Raw genomic sequence first — 26,815 nt, forward strand, 5'->3', positions numbered from 1 at the left:
GAGTGCCTGCACATGATTAGCTTTTGTAGCTCTGCTGAAATGTCTACAGGTATACAAGTGTCCTGCCTCACTCCCCAGCATCTTCCACCTGCCCAGAGTAAGGGCAGCAGGAATAGGAAATAGGGGACCCCTTTGTGACCCAACTGCCAGTCTCAGGAAGCCTTCCTGCAAGAACTTCTAGGCCAGGGCACTGGCCCCAGCAACCCAAAACTCATGACTCCATCCCCCTAACTCTTCCCCATGCATACCTGTGACTCCCAACTTGTCATCCTTTCCTGTCAGTTTCCAGGTTGCTCTTCCTTCTTCCAAATTACCAGAACTTCGTTGAATGGATTTGGGTCTGAGGTCAGATTTATTCTCAGGCTTTCCTCCTTCCCCGGAGAGGCATTTAAAACTCCACCAGCGTTTCTTAATGTGTGGACACAGCAGATGACCTGGGGTGTTTGTTCAAAATACAGATTTTCCATTTCATGCCAACAGGATTGAATATGAATTGCTGGGGACGGAGCCTGCATTTTAGTAAGCTTCTGGGAAACATTTTTTATACATGTATACATTAAAAATGAGATTTTAATCACAATTAAAATTTCTCTCCCCACTTTCAAGAAAATAATAATTGGTGGAGGATGGGGGCTTGGCATCCCAAAATTGGGAGTATAGGCTTCTTAGAGCTACCTCTTCCCAGTCTTCTCCTCACTTTCAAGAAAATAATCATGGTGGAGGATGCGGGCTTGGCATCCCAAAATTGGGGTATAGGCTTTTTAGAGATACTTCTTCCCAGTCTGGGCTGGCTCAACAGCAAAGGGAAAAGGGAAGAGAAGGAGCAAAAAGTCCTAAAAAGCTGGGGGTGGGGCGTTCACCTCCTTCCAAACCCTCATTATCGTCCTGAATTACGGGTCGCTGTCCCCGGCCACTGGCTCTCCACCCTCTCAGGAGTGGGGCGAAGAGGCCCGCGCTGGGCCATTTGCACAGTGGTGGAAACTGAGGCCCAGGCTTGCCTCGGTAGCAAGCCTGCTTAGCAGGGCGCTGGAATTCCCGGTCTCTGCCTCAACCTACCCGGCCACCAGGGAGCGCGCGGTATGGGGCGTGGTACTCGAACACCTTCTGCTCCCCTGGAAGCTCTGCCACAACCCCAATCTCCTCTTAGGGCCCCTATCCGTTCTGGAGAGCAGTCCTCCAGTCCCTACCCGTTCTGGAGAGCAGTCCTTCCTCTCCAGCCTCAGTTTCCTCAACTGCTCCCGGTGTGTGTGTGCTGGGGCACGGGGCAGTGGGGCGTGGGTCTGGGAACGGAACTGTGGCAGGCAAGGCAGCGGGATTCCCCGCGGGAAAGCCGCCTATTCCCTCCCCCGGGCGGCTGGAGACCCTGAACCGAAACAGGAGGCAGACACCCCCGGCCGGGAAGCGGCCCCAGCCCGGATTTCCCTCCCGGGTGGGGCCGCAGTGACTCACCCCCTCCCCCCTTTCCCCGGTTTCCTTGTTTGCATTTCTCCTCCCGGCCACGTGGCGGCCAGTGCAGCCACTCACCGCCGGATCCCTGACACCCCGGCCGTTGCGGCCTCCTCCGCACACTTCGGGGCCGCTCCTGCCCCCTGGGGATGCTCTGGGCTCAGGCGGATGTCCACTCTGGTACCCCCGGGTGCGGACTCCAAAGCCTGCCAGTGCCGGCCCCCTTCCCCTACGCATTCCTCTACCGTAAGGCAGGGCGCCTCCACCCCGCCCCCTCCGCCAGTCCCGGGGAGGGGAAGGGGGCGGGCAGCGCAGGGGGTGTGACAGCTCCCGCCCGGACCGGTGCCAGCGCAGCCTTGCTTCAGCGCCCGGTGCCAGCTGGCTCCTTCGTCTGAGACGAAGGCGGAGGCTCGGGGCTCCTTGTCGCCGGTGGCTGGGTGGCGTCCCCCCACCACGCCCCCACCCCTCTGCTCACCCAAGAGGAGCCTCTCCACCGAGCCCTGCATCCTGCTGCCCTGGCAGCCAGTCCAGCTAGGCACTGGCCCAGTTCACTGTACCTGGACTTACCCACTGGCACCCTCGGGATCCCCTTATCAAAGCTGATGGGGGTCGCTGGGGACCCCCCAGCCTTTTGCTAGAGCCTGCACGGCTGTGCGAGCTTGAAAAGAAACATGAAGGTGGGTAAGGTGGGGTCAGGGTTGAGGAGGAGCAGGAGAGGGTGGGAGAGGAAGGTGACACGGTGGGGAGTTTGGGTGGGAGAGAGAGGGTTAGTCAGGGCTGAGGAGGAGAGGAGAAGGGTTTAAGCCGAAGCTGCATTTCTGGGAGACCTAGTGAATCTATAGCTTCATACTGGGAGGTAGTGGAGATCCCTGCAGGGGCATGGGCAGTGAGATGGGACAGAATTCCAAAGAGGACTAAGAAGGGCCTGATCTTTTCCAAGAGCCAGCTGGAGACCCCTAAGTGCGCCAGACCGGCAGGCCCCAGTGAAGGTCTTCCTGTTCCTCCCCCCAGCTCCTGGCAGGGTTGCAGCACCTCCGCCTGACCAGTCCAGAGGACTCTAAGGAAGTAGTTCTGCCTGGGGCAGTTGTACTGTGGTCCAGCCGCCCCAGTCGCGTCCCATGGCTGTCCACTTTCCTCCCCGTGTCACAGGTGGGCTGGCCAGGTGAGAGCTGCTGGCAGGTGGGCCTGGCTGTGGAGGATAGCCCAGCTCTGGGAGCACCGCGGGTGGGAGCCCTCCCTGACGTGGTGCCGGAGGGGACACTACTCAACATGGTGTTGAGAAGGATGCACCGGCCCCGAAGCTGCTCCTACCAGCTGCTGCTGGAGCACCAGCGTCCGAGCTGCATCCAGGGGCTGCGCTGGGTGAGTACCTTTCACCTGCCCAGGTGCCAGGGCCAGTACCAGAGCTAGAGGGGGGCCTAGATCATGGCTTGGCATGCTGCTGGTGGCCCACCTTGCTCTGGGGGTGTAGAGTGGTACAGCTGCCGTGGACACTGGGTCAGGAAGCTTGTCTGCAGTGTGCGTGGGTGGCTCACACAGCTGCAACGTGTGTGTGTCTGTGTGTGTGTTCTGCCCAGATGTCTCTGGGCATGGGGGGAAGGGGAAAGGGATTTGTTGTTTATCTGTCACCTCAGTGAGCCGGCATTGAGTTAGGTACTTGCGTGTTCTTTCCAGGTGGAGGTGGGAGGTATGGGGGCCGGGTCAATGGGTTGGAGTGAGGTAAGCTTGGTTACAGTTCTGGGTGCGTCACCGTGGCAACATTCTCCTTTAGTGAGTTACTGAACTGAGCTAATTCTGCGTTTTGGTCTTAGGGTGAGGTGATCATGTATGTGGACACTGCTTGGTACCTGCCTTTGGGGGGCTCAGGGAAGGATTCGGAGACATTTGGAGAATCTGAGATCACCAAAGTGCCCTTTGCTAGTGAGAAACATCTCTGGACCTGAAAGAATGAAGGAGAGAGCAGGGAGGGGAAAGAATGGTGGGATTTGGGAGGCAAGATAATGGCTGTACTATCCAAATCAGCAGAGAAGCTATCCCCAACCATCCAGACTAAATAGAGTAGCTTAGCTTGAGATTCAGTTATGTCTCCACTGCGTGTGTCCACCCAGGTTTCGCTATGTTGCCTAGGTAGGTCTTGAACTCCTAGGCCCAAGCAATCCACCTGCCTTGGCCTCCCAAAGTGCTGGTATTACAGGCGTGACCCACTGCGCTTGGCTGGGAGAGTTCATTTCTTTTTTCTTTTCTTTCTTTTTTTTTTTTTTTAACCGGAGTCTTCCTCTGTCACCAGGCTGGAGTGCAGTGAAGCAATCTTGGCTCACTACAGCCTCTGCCTCCCAGGTTCAAGTGATTCTCCTGCCTCAGCTTCCTGAGTAGCTGGGGCTACAGGTACGCGCCACCACGCCCAGCTAATTTTTGTATTTTTAGTAGAGATGGGGTTTCACCATATTGGCCAGGATGGTCTTGATCTCTTGACCTCGTGATCTGCCCACCTTGCCCTCCCAAAGCACTGGGATTACAAGCATGAGCCATTGCGCCTAGCTGAGAGTTCACTTCTTATTGGCAAGTCCTTTTGAGTGGAATAACCACCACCCTCTCCCTCCTTCCCCCTACCTTGCCCAACTGCCATTTACAGTGAGGCTGAGTTGAAAAAACTGAGACCTACCAAGAGGAGGGGCTCCTCTTTGCAATCAGAATTGAGAGGAGAGTCCACGTGTCAGCCCTGGTAGAGCTGTTCTCTACTAGGGTCTTCCTTATCATGAGCCTGGGTCCTCCTCCGCTACCCTTCTGGCTCTCCGGCTCTCCGGGTCACTGGCTGTAGCTATTGCCTGGAGCCAGTGGGCTGGAACCCTCCCTCCCTCCTTCCCTCTTGGGCTATAATTATTTGTGCATTTCCTGTCCCCTTCCCAGCTTGTGGAAGCAAGGTAGGGGGTAGGGAGAAGGTCAGGTGCCAGGACAATGGGTCACTGGAGGATCTCCTGGGACCTGAAGTCTGGGAGGGAGTGGAGGAGGCCACCAAGCTGTCTCCTGACTCCCCACAGCCCCCAGAAATGAAGGGCTGGTGTGCATGGGAAGGCCAGAAAGGTGGGGTTAAAGGTTGCTGGAGTGTAAATGGGGTCAAAGGCACCAAAACAAGGCCTTTCCGTGCCAGGTGGGCGTTGGTGACTAGAGGGAACTTAGATTTTTAGTGTTTAGAGGCAGGCGGCCACTCCCTCTTCTGATGACCAACTTTGGGGACTGGGGTGGGGAGGTTTCATTCCATCATGCCTATATTTGAGAGGCTCTGGGTACCTGTGAAGCTGTACTTCTTACCTCTTGATGATGCCTTTAGCCCAGGGAAGGCTTCCGTGAGGGAATGAGTGCCAGCTGTGAGCATGCACGCCCATGGTGAAGGGGTGGAGCCCGAGTCCCAGGAAGACAGCACTGCCAGTTATTGAGACCAGACCTCCCTCTTCGAAAGCCAAGGGGAAAACCCATCAACCTCCCAGAGAAGAAGTCTGAAGACAGCTCTTTCTGTTCCTACCTAGACTAGGACAAGAGAAAATGAAAGCGGGTTACAGTAGGAGGGCTTGCAGTTAGATACAGACTAAGATAAGACTTAACAGCTATTGCAAAGGTGACACTGGAATGGGATGGAAGAACATCTTTGGAAAATAAGAGGGGGAGGTGAGATCTTGTCTGATGTCCGGGGGCAGGGGCAAGATCAGAGTGACCTGTGGTGGGTTCTACTAGCTCAGGGAAGTCTGAGATGATTCTCTTTGTGTGACTGTTCTTGGGGAAGTGGCCCTGTTTTGTAACTCCGAGAACGCACTTTCATTCAACCTATCCAAATAATAGTAGTAGTTAATAGTTATACAGTACTTATGTGCCAGACATTATTGAAAGAGGTTTGCCTTTATCATATCAAATAATTCTCACAACAGCCCTGTGAGATAGGTACTAATGTCATCATCTCCATTTTATAGATGTGAAAACAAAGCCACAGAGAGGTTAAGTGACAGATTCAGAGTTACGCAGCTGCTAAGTGGCAAAGCTGGGCTTTGGTCCCAGGCAATCTGGCTGCAGAGTCCAAGCTCATAACCACATAACCACCATGCTGCACTTCTCTCTTGCTACAAACAGTAACACTGACACCTTAAGGCATCATCCCGGCCCCATGCACCCTTCCCCTGTCCCACCACAAGCAGCCCTAGCTTGACACCTTAGCTATGGCCCAAGGGAACTGGTCTGACAGGTCCCCAGGCTGTCTGGCTCTGTGCCTGTCTCTCCAGCCCAGCTCTGACATTCAGTGACAGGGAGTGAGGGTGGGGCAGGCCACAGTGCTGGTGCCAGGGGAGTTAGTGCCTCCTCTTCCGCCCTGAACCCTTTCTGTTCAGGAATGAGAGGGGGGAGTGGGTGAGGAGGACCTTCACCTTGACTCATATCAGCTGCTTCTTCCCAACTGAGAACCCTGAAGCTGACATGACTAGCATTGTATTTTTTTGCACTGTGTCCTGGTAATAGGGCCCATCATGAAATAATAACATCTGATCAAGTCAACTAAACTTACTAAGTAGTTACTATGATCCAGGCACCATTCCAAGTACTTTATATTATTAACTTTTTGATCCTCATAACCCTTTGTGATAGGTACTATTCTTATCATCAACCCCAGTTTACAGATGAGGAAACCGAAGCACTGCAAACTTCAGTAATTAGCACGAGCTCACACAACCAGATGGTAACGCAAAAGCTAGGATTTGAACCCAAGCATCTGGCTGCAGAGCCGACACACTTGACCACTGCCCTTGAATAGCAGCCCTCTCTCCGCCCCATCCTAGAATGTTGCCAGGCACACAAACATCCTGGGGGCACAGAGAGGGTAGAATAACAAACCTGTCTATCTTTGTCTAACCCAGTGGTTTCCAAACTTACTTGCCCACAGAACTTGCCTGAAGGCAGAATACCTCTACTGTCTGTGCCTATAGCACAAAGCTGAGGAAACATGGGAATAGGCATAATGGAAGACGGTAGGGCATAATGCTAAGAGCATGGCCTTTGGAATCAGACATAGGTATGAATCCTGGTGCCCTTATTGACCAACAGTTAGGGCAGGTTATAGAACCTTGGAGCTTTCTTTTCTCTAGCTGTGAAATAGGAAACAAATACCTACCTCTGGGGTCAGCACCAGTAGCAGAGTTATTCAGTAGAATCTTACCTTTCTAAATAGTTGTGTGATCTCTCTGGGCTTTTGCTTTCCTTGTCAAAATGAGAGGGATTCCTTAAAGTCCCTTCCTCAGTGCTCATGGACTAGGGCCATTCTCTGACCTGCATCCTCATCCCCTGGGGGAGGACAGGAAATGACCAACCTGGCCACGTGACCCAGCACCACCCCTCCTAATGTGCCCTCTCCCAGGTCAGAATAATACCAGGAAGGGGGCTGGTGCTGGAGCCTGGGTTGTGGGCTCCAATGGGAGTTGGGGCAGGGACTGGGGCCACCTGGGCATTTTGATATGAACAACAACAAGTCATTAGCACTCAGGCACTGTTTGTTCCAACACAGGGGGCTGGCTGGGTAGCATTCCTGCCCTTCCTCCCTTCCCTGGCTCCTCCTCCTTCTCATTTCCTGTCATTAAGTCTCCAGGGCTCTGTGTCTGGCACTGGGCTGGGCCCCATGACCCGGGCAGGGATACCCTTGGGACACCTAGTGACTTCCGCCCAGCCCTGGGCCAGGCGCCTGCGCATGCCAGACCTCAGGCCTCTGCTTGGGCACGCAGTGCCAAGATGCCTGTGCCCAGGGCCCTGCCAGCACCAGGACTGGTTGTACTGCAACTCCCCAGCAGGTCCTTTTCAGGGACCTGAGGCCAGATGGGAAGCTAGGAGAGAGGTGGCTGGTGAGGGGAGAGGAAAGGGGCAGGTGGGGTGGGTGTAGGGAGACTGAGAATGGGAGCACTTCTGGGTGGGAACTTGAACTTCTCCACAGCTGTCTGGCTGTCCGAAGTATGCGCAACTGAGTTACACAAGGTACCTCACCTCCAGGCTTTTATTTCCTTGTAAGTGACAGAGGACAGACAATGCCTGCTCTGCCTATTTCACATCTGATCCTATTTTACATGAGATCCAATGAAATCAAGGGGGCGATTGTGCTTTGTAAACTGTAAAGTGCTTTGTAAACTGTAAAGTGAGCCGTTTGAGAGGGCTCGTAGATGGTAGAGCATCCTGTCCAGAGATGTCCACAAACCCCAGGTTCTCAGGTGGTAGGAAGAGAAGGGTCGTGAGGGGCTTTCATGGCCATTATTCCAGGGCATACAGGCCCGGGAGTTCCAAATGGCTTGTTACCAAGGGCAGGGAATCCTTACTAAGCAGTGTTTCCATGATAAAGTGCGTCTTCCTGAGCCAGTCCTGTGTGCCACCAAGGACTTATTCACTCTCGCAGGGCACGGGCTAGCAACATCTCAGAGAAGAAAGACACTTTCCAGCAAGCAGCCCCACCCTAATGCCTCACAGATGAGTACTAGCTAACATGTGCATACAACTATATGCCAGGCAATGCTTTAAACATTCGATGTGTAGCAACTCATTTAATTCTCCCAAAACCTCATGAGTCGGTATTATTAGTGCTTTGTAGATTTTACAGTTCAGGAGACTCAGGTAGGGAGGGAGAGGTTAAATCACTTGTTTCAGGTCACATCTGCCATCAGTGGGGAAGCAGAGATTTTAATCCAGGAGCCTGGCTCCAGGGTTTGTGTTTTAACTACCAGGCTGATCCGAGGCCCAGAGATGGCAAGACACCTGCTCATGGGCCTGTGGAAGGACACAGAACCTGGCTGGGGATCAGGTCTGTGACCCCAGCCCAGGAGCAGATGTTCCCAGGCCTCCTGAGCTGCTCACATCCTGGCTCCCATCTCACAGGTCTTCTTATCTCATGTCCTCATGCTCCTTCCAGCTCCCTCACTTCTTTCCCCCAACAGGGGCAGTTCACCTGGGGGCGTGGGCACACCTGGGCCCTGAGTAAGCAGAATGGGTGTCTTAGGGCTCTCAACTGTAGGGAGGCAGTCCTTGGGTTGTGTTTGGTGATCAGGATGGCAGGGTGGGAAGAGGCGATGCCCGGGGCACAGGGTGCTGAGTGAATATTTGTTTATTTGCTGAATGAGTGGCCACATAGATGCATTTGGGGTTGGGGCCTAGGCAAGAGTGGGAGTGATGGGGGAGGGGAGGTGTCCAAGAGCTGGGCTTGAAGACCTCACACTGATGTGCACGCTTTCCCTGCTGCCCCCAGACACCACTCACCAACAGCGAGGAGTCCCTGGATTTCAGCGAGAGCCTGGAGCAGGTAGAAGCCTGGGCAGGGTGGAGCTGGGACAGGCAGCACCATGAGGGGTTCAGAGCCTGAACTGCTGTGCCCTTCCTCCCTCTAAGGCCTCCACAGAGCGGGTGCTCAGGGCTGGGAGGCAGCTGCATCGGCATCTGCTGGCCACCTGCCCAAACCTCATCCGAGACCGGAAGTACCACCTTAGGCTCTATCGGTGAGTGGAGGCCCTGCTGCCTCCTTGCCCAGCCTCACTGCTTTCTCTCCGTTCCACTTTATGTCAGGCACCTGGGCCTCACCCTGCTTCTAGCACAGGGACGAACCGGGCTTGGGCCTCGGAGGGTGCCTTTCTAATGCATAGTTCCTCCCTCTCCCTGCCACCCTCCTTCCACTGGCCTGTCCCCTTCTACCTTCCATAGGCAGTGCTGCTCTGGCCGGGAGCTGGTGGATGGGATCTTGGCCCTGGGACTTGGGGTCCATTCCCGGAGCCAAGTTGTGGGAATCTGCCAGGTGCTGCTGGATGAAGGTGCCCTCTGCCATGGTGAGCCCGAGCCCAGGGTGGGGTGCCCTGGGCTGGGCTGGGCAGTGAGGGGGACAGGACAGGGCAGTCCTGGGAAGCAGGCACTACTTGGGGAGTGCTGAGGGGTGGCATTGCAGTGGGGTTTCATACCCACATAGCCTCAATTTCCTCTCCTCCCCCACGCCTGGGCCTCTGCCCCCCAGTGAAACACGACTGGGCCTTCCAGGACCGAGATGCCCAATTCTACCGGTTCCCCGGGCCCGAGCCCGAGCCCGTGGGAACTCATGAGATGGAGGAGGAGTTGGCCGAAGCTGTGGCCCTGCTCTCCCAGCGGGGGCCTGACGCCCTGCTCACTGTGGCACTTCGAAAGCCGTGAGTCAGAATCCCTGCACCCCGTGACCCCAGGCCTCACACAGCACTCAGATTTCACGGTTTCTCAGATTGATCTCTGGGGGCATCCCTTACCTGCTGTGGAGGGAAGGGAACCTGGCTGGCCCAGAAGCCCCTGGCGCTGACTGCCACAGACTCACTGTGTGACCTGGATCCCTCCACACTCCCAAACCCCCCCAAGTCAGTTTCTTCCTCTGTAAATGAGGATGTTGGACCAGGGGGATCTCTGAGGACCCTTCCCACTCAGAGACACAGTTGTGGCTGAAAGCAAGTGGGTTTTGGAAACTGCAGTCCGGTGGGTCCAGGTTCAAATTCCAGCTGGACTGGCTACTGGCTGGGTGACCTTGAGCCTCCTCATGCTAGTTCCTGTTCTGTCAAGTGAGGATAATAGAACCACTCCTTAGGGTTGTTGTGAAACAATGCATGCAAAATGCTCATCACAAGCGCTGCCACATGTGCGCACTCAGTAAAGGTTAGCTGCTGCTGATAACTGTCACTGCTGAGGCACCGTCTGGCACAGGCATCGGCTGGGTGGGTGGAGTGGCTCCCTGCACCTGACGGGCCCACAGTTCACAGTGTGCTCCCATTCCTCCTGTCCCTGCAGCCCAGGTCAGCGCACGGATGAAGAGCTGGACCTCATCTTTGAAGAGCTGCTGCACATCAAGGCTGTGGCCCACCTCTCCAACTCGGTCAGTCCTGCCCCTCCCAGCCCTGCCCCGTACCAGGCATCTTCTCTTCCTGTGACTTCCCTGAAACTCCAACTGCTGGGCCAGAGGGCATTTCTCCACTTCCATCTATGGCTGGAAATTTTCAGTCTGATTTCTTGCCCCCGGCGCTGCCCTGTCTGAAAATCCTTCCGCCTCTCTCAGCCCATTTTCTCCACTTGCTTTGTCTCCTGCTGAATCCTGGGAACACCTGACCTGGCCACATCTTTGTCCCCCAGCACTTGTGTCTTTGGACCTAACCACACCCCTAGCAAAAGCCTGGCTGCTCTGCACATGAACTTGTCGCCACCGACTCTCCTATCTCCACCACACAGGTGAAGCGAGAATTAGCGGCTGTTCTGCTCTTTGAACCACACAGCAAGGCAGGGACCGTGTGTAAGTCCAGCAGGGCATAAGAAGCCAGGCACAGGGCCTGGACATGGGCAGAAGGATGTGTGAAGGAATGGTAGGTGCCAGGAGGGCCCGGTCTGAGGTATGCTTCTGTCAGTGTTCAGCCAGGGGGACAAGGGCACTTCGTGGTACATTATCTGGAAGGGATCTGTCAACGTGGTGACCCATGGCAAGGTGAGCCCTCCCTCCTCCCCACCCCAGTGCCCTGGGTCCTAACTGCTCCCTGGTCCATGTCCTCATGGGCAGTGCCTTTGTTGATCTACTGCTGCTGACCCCGTGTCTCCTGTGTGGGTTGTTCTCCTGCCGTGGGTCTGTCCTGGCAAGAGCTGGGGGCGGCGGGGGTGGCAGGGGCGGGCTGAGACTGAGGCCTGGCTGCAGGGGCTGGTGACCACCCTGCATGAGGGAGATGATTTTGGACAGCTGGCTCTGGTGAATGATGCACCCCGGGCAGCCACCATCATCCTGCGAGAAGACAACTGTCATTTCCTGCGTGTGGACAAGCAGGACTTCAACCGTATCATCAAGGTGCTACTGCTGGGGTTGGGGAGGGCAGGGGCCATTCGTCCAGAGAAGTGATGTGGAGAGAGGAGTAGGGACCAGAGCAGAGGGCCTGTAAGAAGCAGGGCAGGTAAGAGATGCTGGGCTATGACAGCTGGCAGTGGGACCATGGCCCTGGGTGTGTGTGAGAAGGTGAAGCCCATAAGGCACAGAAGGAGTTCAGTGAGACCAGTGACTTCAGGCTCAGTGTGGGAGACCAGGGGAAGGATGGGCGTGCAGGGGGCGGGGGACTAGGCTGTAGGGGAGGCAGGATGCATGGAAGGTAGGGAAGGCTGAGGAGGTGGAGCCAAAGTCGGAGGTGGGAGAAGGGCTGTGGGTCCCTGTGGGACCCTCATGGGGCTCACGGGCTGGAATGAAGGAGGTAGATGAGAGGGTCTAAAGCTGGAACATCATGGGTTGAGCATGGGATGTGGCCTGTTCTCCAGGATGTGGAGGCAAAGACCATGCGGCTGGAAGAACATGGCAAAGTGGTGCTGGTGCTGGAGAGAGCCTCTCAGGGCGCCGGCCCTTCCCGACCCCCAACCCCAGGCAGGAACCGGTAATACACCTGCCATGCTCCCTCTCCACACTGTCCCTCCTTTCATTTCCCAATCTTTGCTCCCTTCCCCTGTGTCATATCCCTGCCCTCTGGCCACTTGTGGATGGAGAGGTATTGAGGGACCAGGATGTGCCTGCTGAGCCAGTCTCCTCCCTGCCCTAAGGTGGGACAGGGCTGGCTAATCGAGAAACATGATGTAATTGATTATTGATGTCTGCCCAGGTGTGGAAGTGGGGAGTAGTGGCACCAGTGCCAAAGATTGGCCATTTCTGCTAGGTATACAGTGATGTCTGGCACCCCAGAGAAGATCCTAGAGCTTCTGTTGGAGGCCATGGGACCAGATTCCAGTGCTCATGACCCAACAGGTAAGGGCAAGAGACACCCTGCCTGCTTTCTGACTCATTGGGTGGTCCATGGAGCCTGGGAGAGAGCCAGGTACCCTGCATCTGACGTCACCGAATGCTGGATTGGTCTGTACAGAAGTTGGCAATAAGTCCTCTTACCTGTGCTCTTGGCTTAGTGGGGAGCACTATCACAGGGGCTGGACACTGCTGGGACCTTGCAGGTGGTGGGATGTGGGGAAGGGTCCTTCCAGCTGTCCATACACCTGTGCTCAGCAGACTTGGCCTCTGAAGCCTCCTCCCATCCCCTCACCCTGTCATACAGAGACATTCCTCAGCGACTTCCTCCTGACCCACAGGGTCTTCATGCCCAGCGCCCAACTCTGTGCTGCCCTTCTGCACCAATATCCTTCCAGCTCCAGGGGGATGGTGTGCATGGGGATAGGATGGTGCGTGGGGTTGAGAGAAAATCTCACCAGCGTGGCTGTGCTGAGCCCTTTAAATGCCAGCCTGCTGCCAGGCCCAGCTTGCCAGGGGCCCTGGGCATCCTGCCCCTCCTTTGCCTCAGGTGGGTGGCCCTGCTTGGATGTTGTGGTTCCCTTGACTGGTGCCCACCTTCCATGTGGAGCCTGCGGGTGGCAGCGAGCAGGAGCGCAGCACCTACGTCTGCAACAAGAGGCAGCAGATCTTGCGGCTGGTCAGCCAGTGGGTGGCCCTGTATGGCTCCATGCTCCACACTGACCCTGTGGCCACCAGCTTCCTCCAGGTACCTGGGAGTGAGGCACAGCGGGGCTGGGCTGCCCGGGGTGGATGCAGCTACAGCCATCTCAGTGAATCTTGGCTCTTCTTAGAAACTCTCAGACCTGGTGGGCAGGGACACCCGACTCAGCAACCTGCTGAGGGAGCAGTGGCCAGAGAGGCGGCGATGCCACAGGTGATGCTTTGACTCTGTTAATTTGTCATTTCCATAACTGGCAGTGCCATGGGGACCAAGAGCATACGCTCTGGAGTCAAGCACTTGGCTTCAGATCCAGGCTGCACCACTTACTTCAATTCCTTGTTCTTATCAGTCCCCTTGCTGTTCACCCTCACACCACATGTCCATCCATTCTCATGCATCAGGCACTCATTCATTTATTCATTCTCATATCTTGAGTGCACCTGCTGTTCTCACTTCCTCCATTGGGCATGCATTTATTACCAAATACCCTCAGTGCCAGCTTCTGCCAGTCCCGCCCGGTACATTTCCTAGACTTTACCTTCACCTTTGCAGATATTCCCACGGGAGCAGCTGAGATTCAGGGGGGTTGGGAGCTCATCTGAAACAGCACTTGATCTGAAACCCTGGGTCTGCATCTGCCTTTAACTTTTTCCTTCCGCTCCTGGCCTTGGAAAATCACAAAGTCTGGGGGCCTGGTTTCAAGACCGTGTTTGCCCCTCTTTATGTGATACTTACCTGGTCGTGCTTACCTCTGAACCACTGGTGAGGGCCGGGGAGAATCCAGAGCCCCAAGGGCCTCCCTGCTGCAGCCCCAGGGATACCTGGGCTCACTCACCTCCCTTCTCTCTTGTCTGCAGGTTGGAGAATGGCTGTGGGAATGCATCTCCTCAGATGAAGGTGTCTGCCTGGCCCCAGTTTCTTTCCTCTGCTCCTCCTGGACTGCAGGCCCCTCCTTCGCCCCCTGACCCTGAGGGGCTCTGTGTGGGTGGGAAGCTCTCCTCCCACAGACACACCCTTGGGTCTCTGATAGGTGTTCACGGGGCCCTTGCTGCATGTGGTGCCCTGGGCCAGGCCGTGCCAGGAGGCGCAGAGGCCTAAGGTGGCCTCCCTCCTCGCCCACTCCCTGACTCAATGGGCCTTTTATTCCTTTTGGGAGGTAATTCATGCCCACAGGTAGAGCCTGGGAGATGAGGAATGGTGGCTGGAGTTGGCCCCTGAGGCCCACGGGGCTCCTGGTGGCCAGTGCTGTGGGAGCTCAGAGGAAGGCGCGGCCCCTCCCTGGAAAGTCAGAGGTGGCCCCAGGCCATTCTCAGCTGGGGCTTAAAGGGAAGCAAAGAGGGGATGAGAAGATGTGACTGCAGCCAGGATTTGGTTGAGGAATGGTGGGAGAAAGAACTGGAAAGGTAGATTAGGTTGGTGGTGGGGAGGGCTGCACTGGGAATAAAATCCAGGGGCCTCACCATCCAGCAGGCTCCCCATGGTCCCACCCTACTGTGTGTCCCAGCCCCTGCCTGCTGGAGACTCTTACTGGCTTCTTCTCCTCCGCAGGCGAAGCCCGTTCTCCCCTCAGGGCCTTTGCACTTATCCCTTAGCCTGGAAGGGTCTTTCTCTGGCTCTGCCTGGCAGGATCCTTCTCGTTCTCATCTCAGCCAAATGCTGGGTTCCCAGACAGGCCCCCTCCCGTCTCCCTATCCAGAGCACCCTCCCCTTTCTCCCCACCACGCTCTGCCTTGGTGTCCTCTGTGATTTTCTTCAAAGCACTCTCACCATGTGGAGTTGTTTTCTTTGCCTACTTGCTTTCTGTCCTTTGGTATCTCTCCCATCCCACTGGAGAGCTGACTTCCCTCCTGCGGGCCCCCACCTCCGCTTCTCCTTGCTCACATGCTGCCTGGCTCTTGGCTGACGCTCAGAAACTGATGTGGGCTCACCCTCGCAGGCCGGGCACTGCGCTAGGTGCTGATGCTGCACTTCATTCAACCCTGGCCTGTGGGGCTGCAGTCAGGCAAGGGGCAGAGCAGTTAAACAACCTGTGATGTGCAGTGACACGGGACACTTTCCCTGAATGTGCACTGGAGTCGGCTCTTCCAACTGTAGTCCGCTCCTGAAAACGGGAGGGGAAGAGCCAACTCCAGTGCAGATTCAGGGAAAGTGTCCCGTGTAAGCGACTACTGGAGTTGAGAGCTGCAGGGGGCAAGGGTGGAGGAAGAAGAGGATTCCTGGTGGGCAAACCCAGGAGGAAAGGGAACCCAGGAGGAGGATCCCTGGAGGAGCGAGAGTAAGAGTAGGACCCCAGAGCAGGCAGGAGGTGGGCAGGGCCCCCTGGGCCAAGGACAGGGGTCTGATCTTTGTCCTAAGAGCAGTGCAAACCATTAAAGGGGTTTGAGCCAAGGTTGGCAAAGTCTGATTTGTGTTTTGAATAGGTCAGCTAAAGAGCCTGGGCTTTCTCCAGCAGACAATGGCCGCCACTGAAGTCAAGTGCAGGAGCTTCACAGGGCTCTGGTCAGGCAGATTGGAGGAGGAGGGCTGGAGGCACCTGGGAGGGAGGAGGAGGAGCATAGTTGGGCCATTGGAATAGATAAGGAGTGAGGCCTCGTGGGCAGGTGGAACTGGAGTTAGCCTGGGCAGGGGAGGAGGGGGCACAGAAGACCCACTTCAAAGAAGAATCTTCAAAGCAAGATGACAAGCTACGGAAGTGTGGAGGAGCCTGGAGCTGGGGAGAATGGCTGGGGAACAGAGTGGTCTGGGAGGCAGGATGCAAGGATCCGATGGGTATATGGAGTGTGAGGTAATGGATCATTCATGTGGAAGGATGCAGGGGGTGTTTGAGACCAGGGTTTGGAAGAGAGTTCAGCACTGCTGGTAGTTTTGGGAATCACCCATGTGCAGGCGACACATGAGGCAGTAAGGAACTCTGCAGGGGTCCCTGAGATTTGGAAATGTAGGGAAGAGCAATGGATTGAGGTCCGAACCTGGAGGATCTGCTATACGCAGAGCTGGGAGGAGGGACAGAGTCAGTACCAGAGTCGGAAAAAAGCAGGGTGGGAAGGGGAACCTGAGTCAGGAGACTTGCCTGGCAGGCGCTGCCCTGCCAGCAGAGGCCTGACAGTGGTTTCCATGAACTGCATCCCTGCTGTGGGCTGGGACAGGGCCACTGACACAGTATCGGAGCACAGAGGGGGAAAGGAGCAGGAGGGATTCCAACTCTGCCAGTTAGCAGCTGTGTGGCTTTGGGCATGTTACTTAACCTCTCTGAGCCTCATTTATTTCATCCATAAAATGGAAATAAAAATAATACTTTTGTCAAAGGCGCATTGTGAATATTTAGATCCTCAGAATAATGCCTGGCTTGTAGCAAATGGTAGCTGGAGGAAAAGGAAGAGAAAACCAAAGTCAGCAGCTGAAGGATTTTCATATTAGAACTGCTCTGGACCTATCTGGCAGATGCAGAAGCACACACACACGGAGGGGCATGGATTTGCCCCACCCTTAGACATGTTGTGTCTTCTCCTGGATCCTTGGTCCCAGGTGCCTTACCTGAGCTCAGGTGAATGTGGCAAGCAGAGCCCTCTGGTGGTGTGAATGCTGTGTGGTGCCCGTGCTCCTGGTGACACAGGGCCCTCACAATCCCTCCCTCCACACTCTCCTCTCATGTCCTCCCAGCCTTATTTTCTCGTTCCTCTTCCTCCCAGGCCCGGAACTTGCCTGTTTGGCTCCCCAACCAGGACGAGCCCCTTCCTGGCAGCAGCTGTGCCATCCGAGTTGGGGATAAAGGTTGGTGGTCTGTGCCAGCTGGGCACAGCCCGACATCTGCACCCTGCTGTCTCTGCCTCTCTTGTCCTGCTGTCGTCACTCTTGACCTCGGTGTGCCTGGGCCAAGGTGGCACGCTGTACTCCTCAGGGTCTGTGTTCCAGGCTGCTGGCTAGATCTGCCTCCTACATGCCTCTCTTTTGCTCAGGGCCTCCCCACCTGCAGCTCAGCCTCTTGGGGATCCCTCCCACCATTACTGCAATAGCCGCCCTCTCCCTCCTGGGGTGGAGATCAGGCAGCCCTTCCCACAGCTCAGTCTGGTCTCCTCTTCAGTCCCCTATGACATCTGCCGGCCAGACCACTCAGTGTTGACCCTGCAGCTGCCTGTGACAGCCTCCGTGAGAGAGGTGATGGCAGCGTTGGCCCAGGAGGATGGCTGGACCAAGGGGCAGGTGCTGGTGAAGGTCAATTCTGCAGGTGGTGAGTTGTGCCCCTGGATAGACCCCAAGGGAGGGTGGCCCCTCGGATCTGCGCCCAGGTCCCCCAGTCAAGATCATTGTCATCATTGTCATCTTTCTGGTCTTCCTCAGTGTGAATGATGGCTAGCATTAATGGGAGGTGGAGTGCGTCTGTTCGAAGTGCTTTTCATGCAGTGTGTAAGAGCATGAGCTCTGGAGCCTGCTGCTTGCATTTGGCACCAGCCCTTTAGCTCACCATCTGTGTGTCCTCTGGCAGGGTACTTCATCCCTCTGTGCTCAGTTTTATCATCCATAAAATGGGAATAGTAGGAGTACTTGCCTCCTGGAGGAATTGTGAGGATCAATTGAGTTCATCTATGAAAGCATTTAGAATGGTGCCCGGCACATAGTGATACATAAGTATTAGCTGCTATTATTATCATCATTTGTGTTTAGTCATTTAATATGAAATAATAACAATCTCATGAGATACAGGTACTTTTATCCTATTTTCAGACAAGAACACTGAAGCTCAAAGGGCATGAGCTATTCCTCAAGCTCACACAGTGAGAGTAGCTGGTCTTGGAACTTAAGTAGTCTTCATTTCTTTAGTCACTCAGCAAACATTTTTGAGGATCAGCTATGAGCCAGCAATATGTTAGGAGCTGGAGATACCACAGCAGGTAAAACAGGTCAGCTTGATGGTTAAGAGCATAGACTGTGGACTCCCAGACCCGTGAAGGCATCTTAGGCTCACCATTTACTAGCTGTGTGATGCTGGGCAAGTTGCTTAACCTCTCTGAGCCTGCATTTCCTCACCTGTCAGATGAGGACTGTAATTGTATCTACCCACAGGGTTGCAATGGCTAAGTGAGCTAATGTGTGTAAAGCACTTAGCACAGGGCCTGCCACAAAGTCAGTGCTGAGAACATGGCGGGCTCAGGAGTATTAAGATGGGCCTCCAGAGAACCTGGAACATTCAAAACCACTGTTCTCTGCGGAGGGCACGGGCTTGACAGCTGGAACCCAGGGCAGACAAGAATTAGGGGCGTTCAAGAAGTGGGGATGAGAAAAGAAAAGCCTTCTCCCTTCAGGAAGTGGGGAGAGATGGTCACCTGTGTGCCCTGCCCTGGGAAGTACTGCCCTCTGCTGGCCACCTGGTGAGTTGCAGTTGCCCAAAGGTCATGTTTATTGAGACCCTACTATGTGCCAGGCACTGTTTAGAGCACTGATCTCCGAAGCACTTGGATCGACACCCATGTCAATAACCAACATTTAATTAAAACCCACACCCCACTTGTGAATATTTGTTTGTAAGTAATACACATATATTACTACATTAATATAATAAAGATAGATAAAATAGAAATTGATGGAGTAGAAATGCAAAGCAGGTAGAAAAAGTAAACGTAAGTAGAAGAGCTCATATTTTCCCCAGGCACATGGATGATCTGATGTACCTTACTTTGGAGGCCACTGCTCTAGGGACTGGGGACTCAAGCACAGTCCCAGTCCATGAGGAGCTGATGAAAATCAACACCAAGGCTTATATAAGACACTTCCCAATTTTCAAAGGGCTTTTATACATAGCATGTACTTATAGCTACTATTTATATACATTATTTTATTTGACTTATGAAATAGTCGGGGCAAGTCTTATTGTCTCCATTTTACCAGGGAAGAAAGTGAGGCTGAGGGAGGCTCAGACCCTGCCCAGGTTCTTCCTGACGCACTGAGAATCTTTTCTCATCCTCTTGGATGTGCTTCCCTGGGCTGCGTGGCTGCGTGGGCACATGCACCTGTGTATTCTGAGCACCACCCAGGACTTCAACCCTGCTACTAGGAGAAACAACCTCTCAGCCTCCCAAACAGCACCTCCACCCTGGCATCCAGCTGGTCCCCGGCCTCCCTCCCTTCCCCCACCCAGTCCGCCTCTGCTGTCTTTGCAGATGCCATTGGCCTGCAGCCAGATGCCCGTGGTGTGGCCACATCTCTGGGGCTCAATGAGCGTCTCTTTGTTGTCAACCCACAGGAAGTGCATGAGCTGGTAGGGACCAGGCAGGGTGCCAGGGCCCAGGGAGGAGATCTATTTTGAGTGTGGCAGTGGTGGATTCTGGGGAGGGTCCCAGAGAGAAGAGGGAGGAGGGGCCTGGCTCTGGCTGCTGCTGGGTCCTCAGCACACAAAGGAGTGGGCCTCAGCTGATGGGGGAATTCCCAAGATAGTGCAGGGCAGGGGCTGGTAGCACTGGTTGGGAGCTCCCAAGGAGAAAGAGGAGGACCTGCCCTAGTTAGGGGTTCCCCAGGAGACAGGAGCCCAAAAGGAGGGGTCTCAGCACTGGGCAGCCCTATCCTCCAGCTGCTATAGCCCCTAGAGACCCTCTACTCCCCACTCCTGCCCTCCTAACCCTCCTCCTAACACGAGCATAGAGTCCTTGCCCCAACCCTCTCCCCCTACCCTGTGCCTTTCCCTGGATTCCTCAGGCAGCCCCCTGAGCACTCTCCCACCCGCAGATCCCACACCCTGACCAGCTGGGGCCCACTGTGGGCTCTGCTGAGGGGCTGGACCTGGTGAGTGCCAAGGACCTGGCAGGCCAGCTGACAGACCACGACTGGAGCCTCTTCAACAGTATCCACCAGGTGTGGGAGGCAGAGCTGGGGGAGGAGAGCAGGCGGCGGGGCGCCCGGCTCGGCTCAGCACTCGCTGACCTCTCCTGCTGACCCCACCCAGGTGGAGCTGATCCACTATGTGCTGGGCCCCCAGCATCTGCGGGATGTCACCACCGCCAACCTGGAGCGCTTCATGCGCCGCTTCAATGAGCTGCAGTACTGGGTGGCCACCGAGCTGTGTCTCTGCCCCGTGCCCGGCCCCCGAGCCCAGCTGCTCAGGAAGTTCATTAAGCTGGCGGCCCAGTGAGTCCCTGTCCAGTGGGTAGGGCGTGGCCAGAGTCCCCCGGCTACCTTTTCCTAAGCCCCCCTCTTTGCTTAGTATGTTGCCAAATCTGCCACCCTATTTGTTCCCTGGGTCCCCTGGAGCCTCTGCCTTCCCACCCATCCAGCTTGGATCTCTGCAGAGGCTGGCCTGGCCGTTGTCTGGGGGCACTGTAGGGGTGGCTGCTTCCCTTACCCTGAGGGTCTCTGGGTCTTCTGCTCACAGCCTCAAGGAGCAGAAGAATCTCAATTCCTTCTTTGCCGTCATGTTTGGCCTCAGCAACTCGGCCATCAGCCGCCTAGCCCACACCTGGGAGGTAAGTGTGGTCTGGAGGGCCCCCTCCTGAGGTCAGGCCTCAGGCCCTCCTGGGAGTGCTGGATGGGGCTGGGCCTCCCCCAGAGCAGCCGCTCATCTGCCTCCTTTTCACAGCGGCTGCCTCACAAAGTCCGGAAGCTGTACTCCGCCCTCGAGAGGCTGCTGGTGAGTGCTTCGCCCTGCCCGGCCTGGCTCTGCTAGGATCAGCTGGGCTCGGCCCTGCCCTCCAGACACCCTCACTCTTGGCTTCCCTGCAGCCCCTCTACTCGTCCTTTGTCACTTTCAGGGTTCCCAACCTCGGCCCAGGGCCTAGCTCCAGCCTGTGAGTTTGGGGAGCTGGCTGAGGAAGGGGTGTTCAGCACTAGGATAGGGGTTGCACGGTGCATTCTGGCCCTCAGTGTGTGCATGGGGGCAGGAGATCCTGTGTGAAGACTGGGCTGGAGCCTGTGGGTGTCCAGTCCTGGGGTCTGAGGTGCCAGGGCAGTGTCAGGGGCTCCAGAGCCCAAGGGCCTGGCATGGAGCGCCCGTGTGCACCAGGGCCTGTCTGCCCCTCAGGAACTCCGAGGGGCTTGCGGGCTAGACCAGTAGAAGAGGCGAGGATAGAGTTGGGGGTGGAACCTCCCACCTCCAGGAACTTTTGAGGATTTTGAGGGTTTTGACTATTCTGGAGAGAAGCAGAGAAGAGGTACTTCATCAGCATAGCCTGGGAGCTCTTGAGAGAAAATCCACCTCGTGGGGCTCAAGGGATTCAAAGGAGTTTACTCTGCAGAGAGAGAGAGGGAGAGAGAGGGAGGGACACAGAAAGAGACAGGGATAGAAAGGGACAGAGAGGTGACAGTGACAGACTTTTCCAAGAAACCTGGGGCCCCTGTGACTAACTGCTGTGAATTTTCTCAGTGCTAATGGGAGGTTGGAAGCCCCGTGTTCGCCTGTGACAGAGCCTGGGTGAGACCTGGGGCTGAGGAGAGGCTGAGTTGGGGCCTCTGCACCTGCTGTGGGATGGGCATGTGGCCCCTCCTTGGTTGGGTGGGGTCTGTGGTGGCTTATGGTGTGTGCAACCCCCTCAGTGTGGCTTCTTCCCCTAGGATCCCTCATGGAACCACCGGGTGTACCGACTGGCCCTCGCCAAGCTCTCCCCTCCTGTCATCCCCTTCATGCCCCTTCTTCTCAAAGGTAACAGGGCTTCCTGCCTCCATCCCTCCATTCCCCCCTTCCTGCCTCCATCCCCCATTCCCCCCTTCCTGCCTCCATCCCCCATCCCATGCCTATCTGTGTGTGCACCCACTCTGTTGGAGAGATTATACCTCAAGTGCTGATGCCTCAGGGAGTGCAGAGATGAATTAGGAGTTCTTAGACTGGAAGAATGAAGACATCCAGACAAATACGGGCTGCCTTCAGGGCCTAAGAGATACAAGGAAATGCTGCTGGGGCTTGGAGGGGGCAGAGGCAGGGGCTATATGGGGTGAGGTAGGCCCAAGGGAGCCGTTATGCCCTTCACATTTTCTGGGCTACAGGAGGGCAGAAGTTTGGGGCCCTATGAACAAAACCCATCTCTTTGCAGACATGACCTTCATTCATGAGGGAAACCACACACTAGTGGAGAATCTCATCAACTTTGAGAAGATGGTGAGTCCAGGGAGAGCAGGCGTTCACTACTAACATAGGTTGGAGGACATGACTGTGGCCTGGGAAGGGGCAGGGCTTGGAGGCAGCTTAAACTTGTTATGAATAATATGAGGATGAATACTTACTGTGTAATAGCCCCTGCCTTATTCCACTGCAACTGGGTCTGCCAGGGTGCCAGCCTCAGACGTCTCACCATTCAATGAGAGCCCTTCCAGCCCTCTTCTCTCTAAGCCTTTCTCTCCTGGCCTCTGCCTTCTGTCCTCTGCCTGGTCCCCGCTGGGCCTCTGGGTGTGCTGGGGCGAAGTACACATGACGCCACATAACCAAGGATCTTACAGCCCCTGATCCTTGGTTCAGAGGGAGCTTGGCCTCCCTGCTGCTGCACAGGGCAGGACAGGGTTTCTCCCTCAGGCAAGAGCTCATGCCCCGGTGTTGTCCGCAGAGAATGATGGCCAGAGCCGCGCGGATGCTGCACCACTGCCGAAGCCACAACCCTGGTGAGAGGGCGGGTCCCCGGGGTGGGAGGTCCCCCACCCTACATCCTCTGTGAGGCTCCAGGGTGGCCCTGACTCCATGACCCCTCCCCACCCCCGCAGTGCCTCTCTCACCACTCAGAAGCCGAGTTTCCCACCTCCACGAGGACAGCCAGGTGGCGAGGATTTCCACATGTAAGTGGTGGGCGATGGTGGGTGGGCAGGGAGGGGGTGCTTATGGTAGTTACCCATGGCTGGCACATCCTAGGCACTTGCCATGTGCCAGGCACGGAGCCCGGCCCTTCCATACATGATGTTGATAATGTTCAGCCTCTGTGCTCTGAGCCAGGGGGCTCTTCGGTCCCCTCACCCGTGGGGTGGGCAGGGACAGCCGTCTTTAGGAATTGGTGATGGGAAGTGGTTTGTGGGTGGTGGAGGGCAAGAAGGCAGATGTGACATGGCTCCTTGGAGGGGAAAGGTTGGGTTCCACAAAGGGGCATCAGTGCCTCCCTGACTACTCTCCTCCACCAGGCTCGGAGCAGTCCCTGAGCACCCGGAGTCCAGCCAGCACCTGGGCTTATGTCCAGCAGCTGAAGGTCATTGACAACCAGCGGGAACTCTCCCGCCTCTCCCGAGAGCTGGAGCCATGAGGAGGGGCTGGGACTGGAGCTGGAGCAGGCACTTGCAGCCAGGAAAGCCAGGGTGTGCCGGGCCAAGATACTCACAGGCTGGCCACAGCTGGGCAAGGCTCTCCGTGGAGTGGACTCGAGTCCCTGGAGCAGGCAGTGTGGAGGCAGCCATCCCCTGTGATGACTGGCAGCTAAGGAGGACCTCGGAGTGGACCCGAGCCAGGAATAACGAATGACCCAAGGCCAAGGAAGGGAGGACAGAGAGGCCCCAGGAGTGGGTGGAGAGTGGAGTGCGCTGGGACGTTGTGTGCAATAGAGAGCTCTCCACACCAGGTGTTTTCCAGATTCTGTGCCTCTGGCTTTGTTGTCCAGCCAGGCCTGCAGTTTATTTTCACAGTGGACAGAGAGAGAGAGAGAGGCTGCATGTGTGTACCGTGTGTGGCAAGGGCAGGGCCTTGGCCTGGGGCAGGGGCCCCCTCCTTTCTTTCCACAGCTTTCTTCCAACAGCAGGCAGTGGGGCTGCGGGCCTGTGCGGTGGTCCCTGAGGAGCTTTATTGTTACTGTCAACATAGTAGTATGTTCCAGGCCAGCCCAGAGGGGGCGTGGCAGGGAGGCTGAGGCCCCGCCCTCTGGGAAGGAGCTGTGGAGGAGAAGCAGCCCCATGCTGGGCACGGGCCAGACTGGGTCCAAGATCCTGATGCCACCCAGATGTGCCTCCAGGGCTCTGGCCAAAGGGCGGGCTGGAGCCTGGAGCCCCTGTCAGCAGCCAGCCAGGGTGACCATCAGCTGCCCATGGTGGTCCAATAGGACTTTACAGTCCAGATGCAACTGACAGCTTCTTCCCAACTGCAATCCCCGCTTTTCCACACTTGAGCTCGTCCTGGACTGTTGGGCCAGGCTTCTGGGGTCTTCTGGGTGTGGCTTGTGATAGAAACAATGCTGAAGCTTCCGCGGAGAGCCCGTCGCTTGTTGGGGCCCAACAGACTTCCAGGAAATCAGGGTTTATCATCAGTGTTGAGAATGGTCCCAGCAAGCTCTGGTCATACGAAGTCCTCTCTTCCCTGCCCCTTCAGCACTTCCCCTAGGAACCAGCTACTGCCAGGACCCCTCTTGCGAGGCAGAGCTCACCCAGGAAGCTCCAGGGACTCCACCCTCTTGCCTTGCTATTGCCCTGAGTCCTGGCAGCAGGAGGCACTTGTCTGGCCAGAGAGAGACCTCATGGCCCCTGGCATGACTCCTGAGTAGGTATTGAGGCTGCAGGGCCTTGGGCGTCCGGAGGCAGCTGGTATGGCCCCTCTGCACTTCAGCCCCATGGATGTGGATACACAGGCCTGCTGCTCCCAGAAAGGGTCAGAGCCTTTAGCAGGGAGGCAGCACAGCTGGGCTTATACCTCAGGTCACTAAGTGAATCTGAGCAAGTCAGTGAACAGTTCTCTTCCTTCATTTCTCCACCTGTAAGCCAGGTATGATAAACGCCATACAGCGCTTAGTGACAAACACATAAAACTGTAGCTCCTGCCTCTGTAGCAGAGGTGACAGCCAAGGGCAGTCCTGTGCTATCCAGGCCTGGTAGGGGGGCAGTCTCGCCTCAGGTGAGGGCTGAGGGAGAGACTGAGGTGCAGCAGATGGCAGTGGTAACCAAACCAGTTCCCTTGCCGTGGGTGGGGACACAGGAGAAGCACGGAAGCATCCGGAACTGAGCAATCAGGACAGGAGGCTCAAGCCTGGGTGAGTCAGGAGTCTGGGGGCTTTCTTTTCATCCAACCCATTGTCTGCTGGTGTCTCGGCAAAAGCCAGCCAGCCAGCCGCGGCCCTTCACCGTTCTTCAGACTCTAGGGTGAGCCCAGCCCAGCGACACAACAGAAACCAAGTGCCACGGGGGCCGGTGTCCTCCACCAGCATTTCTCCTCTGGTCACATCTACGTCCTGATGGGACTTCTCCCTCCTCCTTGGACCATCAGCTTTACAGTCCAGACCACCCTGCAGCCACCCTGTGGTCTCCCAGCTGCCCCAGTCTCGGGCAGGACGGCTTTTGAGCCTGTTGGGAGAGACCTTGCCAGGAGAATGGTGCCCAGGGCAGGCAAGAGGACACAGACTCTGGGAGCTAGAAGAGTTGCGGCCCAGGGGGCCAGGCCACTCCCAGAGGACAGGAGGCCCAAAAGCGGGGAAAGGCTCCATGTTACGGTGGCCCCATGCTGGGAGTTTGTGCTGCCTTCTGTCTCCCTGACTGCCCAAGCGTGGGGTGGTATGGGGCAGGAGGCATCCTCTGGTGTTCCCTAGCAGCCCAGGCTGTGTGCAGGGGCTCCCATTTTGTGTCTCAGCTGCAAGAAGGCCACAAAGGGAGGAGGGGCTCATGGGACTGCTGAGAAGAAGGTGTGCAGAAAGGGAGTGTGGCCCTAGATCAGTCCTTTAAAAAGCCTCTGTTACCTGAAAGGAGGTCAAACAGAGAGGAATGGCTGCGTGTGTGTCCTACAGGGCAGGACAGGACAGAGGGAGGTCATTGTTACACACACATCTCCCCTCCTTTCCTCCTTCCCCTCCACTTCCCTGTGAAGGCCTGAGGCAGGCTGTGGCCAGGCTCAGGCCCTGACTGTGGGGTACACACCATGGAGGGCCACGCCTCCCCACAGACGGGGTGGAGTGGTCAGTGGAGCCAGCACCCTCTGCTGCTTCAGCATCTCCGCCTGGAGCCAGCTGTCCCCTCTCTCTCAGGCTCCATCCAAACAAAAGGATGGCAGAGCCTGAGATCCGGCACCCCATCCCCCTCCACTCAGCACTGAGTTACAGCTGGGTGGGGGCATGTCTGCCTTCACACGCTGCCTTATGGCTTTTGTGTCTCCAACAGCCCTCAGCCTCTGGCTGCTCTCCTTCCCAATAGTCACAAGATTTACCATGATAATAATAGGTTAAGACTTGAATGGTGTTTTCATCTTCTTTCATCTTCACCCTGTCTCACATTATGTTATTTTTATCCTGATGACAGAATAGGTACTACAGGTATTTTTACTCTGGTTTTACAGTCAAAGAAACTGAGGCACAGGCAGGTTTGCCCAAGGTCACATAACTGCTTAATAGCAGGGTAGACAGGTGAAGTAACTGGATGTGTATCAGCCATGCCCTTTCCCCATGCCCCCGGCACTCCCCATGACAGCTCCCTGAATCCCAACATTTTATTCTTTTGCAGGATTAGACCCAAGCATATAAATTCCTTTTTCCCTCTCTCCATTCCCACATTCTTTTATTTTCACGTACTTACTATAGGCCTTGTAGGGGCTCTGTGAACAAGACAAAGGCCAGGTGCTGTGGCTGATGCCTGTAATCCCAATGCTTTGGGAGGCTAGGCATTTGAGACCAACCTGGGTAACAAAGCAAGACCCGGTCTCTATAAAAAATAAAAATTACCCGGGTATAGTGGTGTGCACCTGTAGTCCTAGCTACTTGGGAGGTTGAAGTTGGGGGATCACTTGAGCCCAGGAGTTCGAGGTTACAGTGAGCTATAACTGCACTCGTCCTTTCTTTGGTTGACAGAGAAAGACTCTGTCTCTAAAAAAGAAAAAACCAAGACTGGTAGTTCTGGCCCTCATGGGGTCAATCATCCAGCTAGGCAGCCAAGTCTATCAGTAACAAAAGATGCCGAGGGATAAAGTCCAGAGCAGCAGAATCCCAGGGCTGCAGCATCTCAGTGCTTACCCCAAGCATTAAGGCCCAGAGCTGCTCCTGTTG

At 55.9% G+C, this 26,815-nt stretch overlaps 1 protein-coding gene across 4 annotated transcripts; it reads left to right on the plus strand.

Annotated features, from left to right (window-relative positions):
• The first annotated feature begins 1,518 nt into the window (after positions 1-1,518).
• RAPGEF3 (Rap guanine nucleotide exchange factor 3) lies at positions 1,519-26,313 on the plus strand. Of its 4 annotated transcripts, none has more exons than XM_003825770.7 (28): positions 1,519-2,123; positions 2,596-2,808; positions 8,702-8,755; positions 8,842-8,948; positions 9,151-9,272; positions 9,455-9,623; positions 10,246-10,330; positions 10,681-10,741; positions 10,854-10,930; positions 11,135-11,281; positions 11,740-11,852; positions 12,129-12,217; positions 12,519-12,597; positions 12,809-12,959; positions 13,045-13,127; positions 13,772-13,811; positions 16,604-16,685; positions 16,996-17,142; positions 19,070-19,167; positions 19,632-19,757; positions 19,849-20,030; positions 20,275-20,365; positions 20,479-20,529; positions 21,450-21,537; positions 21,926-21,990; positions 22,433-22,487; positions 22,587-22,658; positions 22,995-26,313. In XM_003825770.7, exons 1-28 carry the CDS (start codon positions 2,118-2,120, stop codon positions 23,111-23,113), a joined length of 2,772 nt encoding a protein of 923 aa, XP_003825818.1. In that variant the 5' UTR covers positions 1,519-2,117; the 3' UTR covers positions 23,114-26,313. The 4 variants fall into 4 exon arrangements, with proteins under 4 accessions (XP_003825818.1, XP_034791863.1, XP_034791864.1 ...); XM_034935972.4 differs by having other exon boundaries at positions 1,584-2,123; positions 11,177-11,281; positions 22,995-23,435; XM_034935973.4 differs by lacking the exon at positions 16,996-17,142 and having other exon boundaries at positions 1,584-2,123; positions 22,995-23,435.
• The last annotated feature ends 502 nt before the right edge of the window (positions 26,314-26,815 follow it).

The sequence above is a fragment of the Pan paniscus genome, chromosome 10 (assembly GCF_029289425.2).
Source record: "Pan paniscus chromosome 10, NHGRI_mPanPan1-v2.0_pri, whole genome shotgun sequence".
Lineage (NCBI taxonomy): Eukaryota > Metazoa > Chordata > Mammalia > Primates > Hominidae > Pan > Pan paniscus.

What these genes read in the sequence shown, in the direction of transcription:
- RAPGEF3 (XM_003825770.7), top strand. An exon ending in TACCACCTTAGGCTCTATCG is followed by an intron (nt 8,949 to 9,150) that starts GTGAGTGGAGGC and finishes TACCTTCCATAG; the next exon opens with GCAGTGCTGCTCTGGCCGGG. An exon ending in CTGCCGAAGCCACAACCCTG is followed by an intron (nt 22,488 to 22,586) that starts GTGAGAGGGCGG and finishes CCACCCCCGCAG; the next exon opens with TGCCTCTCTCACCACTCAGA.